Source organism: Zingiber officinale, chromosome 7B (assembly GCF_018446385.1).
Source record: "Zingiber officinale cultivar Zhangliang chromosome 7B, Zo_v1.1, whole genome shotgun sequence".
Lineage (NCBI taxonomy): Eukaryota > Viridiplantae > Streptophyta > Magnoliopsida > Zingiberales > Zingiberaceae > Zingiber > Zingiber officinale.
Window position 1 is genome coordinate 9,213,073 of NC_055999.1, and position 6,450 is coordinate 9,219,522.

General features: G+C 42.6%; 1 protein-coding gene across 1 annotated transcript; it reads right to left on the reverse strand.

Moving 5' to 3' along the window:
• Positions 1–3,967: 3,967 nt before the first annotated feature.
• LOC122004146 (subtilisin-like protease) lies at positions 3,968–6,145 on the reverse strand. Its single transcript, XM_042559074.1, has one exon. The coding sequence runs from the start codon at positions 6,143–6,145 to the stop codon at positions 3,968–3,970; it is 2,178 nt and encodes a 725-aa protein (XP_042415008.1).
• Between the last annotated feature and the right edge of the window lie 305 nt (positions 6,146–6,450).

Sequence of the window (6,450 nt, forward strand, 5' to 3'; positions counted from 1 at the left end):
AAAAAATACAGGAGATATAACTACTTTATAAACTGTTTTATTATTTAGTAAAATCTTAACATATATTTACATGGAAAATAATAAATTTTATATTTGTATTTGACCATAATATAACAAATGAACTAAGTTGTGAGTCTCTTTCTATACAATTTTCTCATTTTCATTAAAAAGTAGTTCATCACTATGTTGTGGCATGTGCAAACACCAACTATATAGATTTTGGGCAAGCTAATTCATTGTGATACAGCCGAACAATGAAAAAAATGAGATAAAAACTTTGTACCAAATTAGATAATAACATTACAATAAGGAAAAAGTCATGCAACAATTATTACCTTGATGAAGATGTTGCCTTTTTTCTTTTTTAATAAATCCAGAAAAACTCAAGTCCAGTACCCTCTAAAATTAACAGGCCAAGATCAAACAATATAATGGTCTCTCTAGCTATAATAAAAAGAAAGTACAATGGGATCAAATCAAATATTATCCCAGATAAACATCTCCTTCATCACATAACTAACCTCAAACACACAAAATTTAAATGGCGAGGAGAATGAGAAATCCAAATAATTTGAAGTAACACAAAAGGAATGAGAATTAGAAACAAGGTGTTTACCGTCACTTCAATAATTTGACGCAACAAGTTCCCCTACTCCAAACCTTAGGTTTGCTTCGATGGAGAGATAGTAGGGAAAGAAGAAGAGGGAAGTACTCGCTAGAGGTGACTGTTGGATCGAGACCGCGCTAGAGGGGGGGTGAATAGTGCTCGTGGCTTTCACGCGTTTCGGATTCGGAAATCGTTCGAGTAAATACAGCGGAAATAGAAAGACAACAACACACGAACACAAGCTATTTACTTGGTTCGGAGCCTGTGACGACTCCTACTCCAATGCCCACTCTCGTTGAGCGTTTACGCTGGACAACGACTATAATTTCGAAAAGGTGTTACAAATTACGTGCAATAAAAGCTGTTAAATTTACCAACAACAAAAGAAATAATAGATTCAGAACTTCAGGTTGTCGACTTCGAGTTGTAGCGTCGTTGGGTCGTTTCTTGAGCAGATCGTTGCACAAAGATGACATAGAAAAAGTATATTGAAGGTGCTGCTCAAGACTGCTTAAATAACCTGTTGGAGGCGCCTCAAAGCTCCTCAAGGGCGCCTCCAACGAGCCAAGTCAGCCGCGTGGATCAACGCTAAAATCTTCTCCTTTGATCCACATGAAGGTGCCTCCATGCCAGTCCAAGGTGCCTCCAAGCTGCGGTCCAAGGTGTCTCCAGCTCAGTCTGAGGTGCCTCCAGCTCTGGCGCACAGACTTCGACTCCCTTTGCACCCGAGGCACCTCCAAGCTCCATGGAGGCGCCTCGGACATTGTGTATCCGAGGCTTAACTTGTTCCTTTTGTACCTGCAAGACAAAGTTAGAACAGAATAAACATAATAAATAAAATGTTTGGCAGCTTTTGGGTTGTCCGGTTCTGACTTCGGATTTCCTACCGAAAATCCTAGGTCGAACCGACGCCTACTGTTCCCTCTTCCGGGGAGCGCGTCCTCACCTACTCCACTCAGGAGAGTTTACCTTTTGCCAGTTCGGTCCTCCAGACCGACTGGACTTTTGCTCAATGCCCGATGCTTCCGGTCTTCATGCTGGACGTCCGATCCACGACCCGTCCAGACTTCTATCCAGTTCGCGACACTAGGATTTTAACCTAGGGTTTCCAACCCCTAGGATTTTTGCCCGAAGCTCCTACCCATCAAGGCTTTCCACATAGAGTTACCACCCCCTATGACCTAGGGTTACTGCCCCCTAGGGTTTTCCACTTGTCTAACTGCAGCTAGGACTTTTGCCTAAGTATACTTAGGACTTTTCCTACAAATCTCATTCAACACATCAGAAAACAAAGCACCTTAACTTTGATCCCTTTGACATAATCAAAACATAGGTTCGATCGTCGGATGCTTCCCGCACCAACAGTGACAACAACTGTGTACTCGCTAGGGGAGGAAGGGTTGTGGTTTCGCCATGGGTTTATGCTTCTTGATGTTAACTCCTTCCAACCTTCTTAGTGTTTATCGCTTCAATAACTCAGCGCAACAAGATCCCATGCTCCAAACCTTAGATTTTCTTCGGTGAAGAAACAACAGGGAAGGAATGGTTTCGGTGTCAAGTGAAGAGAAGGGTTTCAACGTCGAATTAAGAGGATGACAACCTTCATATATTTTATTATTTTTGTTTGTTATTATTTTCTTTCACACGTCACAATTTTTGTCGTGAGTTTTAAGGTGGGAAAAAACACAACGGTTATAAATTCAAAGACAATGGGTTATAACCGTTGTGTTATTATCACAATTATAATGGTTTATTCACCGTTATTAAAAGGGTTATGAAATATTATATTTTACAACGACTCATTTAACCGTTGTTACAACTGTTGTAACAACATTCTTTTGGAGTAACCGTTGCATCAAAGACAATAATTTTATCAAAAACTATTGTCTTTTGTCAAATTTACAACAATTTTTTCTAAAATCGTTATTTTTCCACCGTTGAGAAAGATCAAATTTCTTGTAGTCGGAGTTAGTTTCAATCAATTGAAGACTCATTTCACTCAATTGATGGTTGAGTGAGTTGATCAATAGTTGACTCAAGCTGGAATGCTAACAAATAAAATACCATTCTAGTAGTCAATCAACCAAGTGATTAACTAAAGCAAGACTAGTGAACTAATATGTGAGATTAGTTGGCTAACACATCAATAAAATTCTAAGAAGATAGTTGTTGATCTAAAAAATTTATAGTTGTGAGGTGACGCAAATGCTATGGAAGATAAATTAACTAAATAGAAGATTAATCGACTTAACTAGTCATTACAAGCTAGGGCGGTTAAATATATTAAGGTTCGATCGACTCAACTAATACAATAAGCCGACTAAGGTAAATTAATAGTTGACTGATATGACAGATTCAACAGAGCTATTAGTAGAAAGAGCTTTATAAAAGGGGATTGATTGGTGATGTTGACATCAACGGTTGGCCAGTAAAAACAAATGAGATTAAAAGCTAGTAATAACAAGGGATAACAAATTAAAATAAAGCTCTAGTGACGTAATATTTTCTTATGTTGTATTTATTTTATCTAATATTATGTATCCTCAATGATGTTGTAAACTCAAATTTATACTTCTATAAAGTATTCAAAAGAGAAAGTATAAAGACATAGGAGTGATCCACTTATATAATATATAGTAAGAGTCTGCGAGTTGCCAAATCACTCGTCTTAGTTTATTGCATGTGCTTGTATGTTTATATTTATGTTGTTGTATATCTTTCTCGTCTATTAATAAATTATAAACATGAGCACGAAACAAAAGTGATTTGCTATTGGCCTTTCTAACCACAATCTTAATCCAACAACTACAACAGAGAAGAATTACTGAGTTATTGATTGATTAGACAGGTAATAGAGTGGATGCCAATGATAATGGCAAGGGTGAGTTAAAATTAATTAGGAATATAATTTGTTCAGTTTAAAGGGAACAATAATATTGTAAAAAATCTTTTGTAACTTTTAAAATTTTAATTATTAGAGAGCAATAAGTATACTAATCTATGTGATATATTTTATTTTTCATATAGTCGAAGATGATAGGGCTAAATTATTGTTTTGGCACATAATACATTAATTAATTAATGGTTTTTGTGAGATATTAATATGATATTTGTTGATATTAATGATTTTAAAAATAATAATGGCATATGACTAAGTTTAATTTCTAAAATATTCACCTTTTACCTACCTTCCTTCCAAGTTCCAAGCATAGAAAGTCGTGGTGGCTCAATTATATATATAATAGTAAAAAAATACTTATAAAAATGTTAGTTTATGATATTGAAAGAAAAAATATTTATTTATTCGAACCCCCAACTTAATTTATTCATTCATATATTCTTCACAAGCTAGAGCTAGCACTACATCACTCCTAAGGCAGAGACGACTAATGGACTGGTCACCACATATTTATCATCATCCGAGGTCCAAGTCAACTTTCCCTCCACAAATTGATTGCCAGAAGTGGGAGGTCCACCGGCGCCCCATTCCGCGCTCACGGTGAACGACTTCTGCTCGTTCAGCTCAGTGAACGTCAATGTCTTGGGGGTGACAGTAGCTGACACAGCAGTCTCCGATATGGTCACCGACACCGTGTAGCTCGATCTTGCTGATCCGACATTCGTGACCATCCGGGTCACTTTGGCCTCCGCCCTGCCTTTGGGGGCCAGCAGAATCGACGGGTAGTTGAGCTCCTCTTCCGTCATGCTCTTCGAGCAGTCCACGACTCCGCGCACTATATTTCTAGCGCCTTCTTCGTCGAATTTACCACAGATGTAGGAGATGTAGTCATCATCAGTGATGTCGTAAATAAGACCGGGATCGACAGCTTTGTTAGGATTGACGTGTCCTGCGCCCTTGGCAAAATTAAGTGCCGGCTCAAGTAACTCGTCAGAGACGTCGGCGTCTGCCGTGGTGATGATCGCCGACCTGATAGCTGCCGGTGACCAAGTAGGATGTACGGCCTTTAAGAGCGCAGCAACACCGCTGAGGTGAGGCGTCGCCATGGACGTGCCGGATATGATCTTGTACTGGTCTGGAGTGTCACTGGAATGAATATAGGCCGCGAAGATGTTAAGACCAGGGCCGGAGATGTCTGGCTTGAGGATTCCCGGCGTTGCCTGAGATGGCCCCCGGGAGGAGAAGAAAGCCACGACGGGGGCGGGGGATACGCCGAGAACTGTCCCATCGAAGACGATAGATGCGGAGGGGTTGGAAACAGAGTTCAAATACGATATGAGGTCGGAGCCTTCTTGGATGGTGAGCACTACTCCGGGAAAGTCCATCTTCCTAATCGAGATGGTGGCGCCCTCTATCTTCGAGGAAATGGAGATCAACGCCCTGGCGCCGTGGGACTTAGCAAATGTCGCCACACGTACAAGACTACCGCGTTCAACCTCGCATACCCAGACGCTGCCCCTGTGGCTATCATCGGGAGGATCCATGTCGCAGGACGGCGATTCGATCGAGTAGTACAGGGGAAGAGAGCTTTCAGGGAAGTCGCTTGGTTGGTCGAGGGACTCTCCGGGGATCACCTTTCCACTGGGGAGCTTCACGGAGGCCCTGAAACTTCTATCGACGCTACTGGCCGCCACGGTGAGTATCCACGGTGCCGCGTTGGTGACGGTGTAGTAGTTAGGTCCATCATTGCCGCCAGCGCAACTAACTAAGATGCCCTTCCTGGCCGCCGCGAACGAACCGATGGCGACGAGATCTTGATCGAGAGGCTTGGAACGGCCGCCGAGCGAGAGAGAGAGGATGTCGACTCCGTCCTTGATAGCTGCATCCAACCCGGCGAGGATATCGGCGGAATTGCAACTGCCGTCGCTGCCGCAGACCTGGTAGATGGCGAGGTGAGCCCGAGGGGCAATTCCAGCGGCCGTGCCTTTGGCGAAGCCGAAGAAGCTCGCGTTTCGGACGAAGTTACCAGCGGCGGTGGCGGAAGTGTGGGTCCCATGGCCAACCTCGTCTACGGGAGGACTCCCACTGGCGATCATTGACCTGGCTCCGATGAGCTTGTTGTTGCAACCGGTCTCGAGCTCGCACGAGCCCTTCCACGTCGAGGGCGGAGGCGGGACACCCTCATCATCATAGGAAGGGTGGCCAGGCGTCACGCCGCTGTCGAGAACTCCGATGATGACTCCTCTCCCAAGCTTCGAATCATTCCACAGCCCCTTGCTCCCGACCTTGAGCCCGAGGAAATCCGGAGTGTGGGTGGTCATTAAGCGCAGCACTCGGTCGGGGAACGCACGTATGAAGCCATTCTTCTTCCCCATCGCCTGCAGCTCTTCCTCTGTCAGCATGGCGGCGAACCCGTTGAAGACGTCGCTATAGGAGTGCAGCAGCCGTCGATCGACGCCAGACGCCTTGACGGATGGCGGCAGGAAAGATTCGTGCCACCTCCTCAGGCTCCCTTTCGTCAGCGGCTGAACCGGATCTTCCACTTGAATAACGTAACGGCTCATAGAAGAAGGAGAGGCGACGGAGAGATTCGAGAAGAGGGTGAAGAATAGAAAGAGCACCCATGGCGCAAGATCCATATCAAGAATCTTAATTGCTATATCTTCTGATACCTTCTGTACTCTATATATATACAGCCGTACGCTGCTAAATATGGAGACAATGTAAGATTAAAAAATAATAATTCCTCCGTTTTATAATCTATTTAATATACCTTTTGATGAAGATCCTCCGTACTATATATATTGAGAACCTTCCTAAGCAAAAACATATGTTATTAAAATATAATAATTCAACCGTTGTAGAATCTATTAAATACCTAATATATTTATATGATAATTCATGGAAATATTAAATTACGTGTCTGTCAAATAGTAATTACATT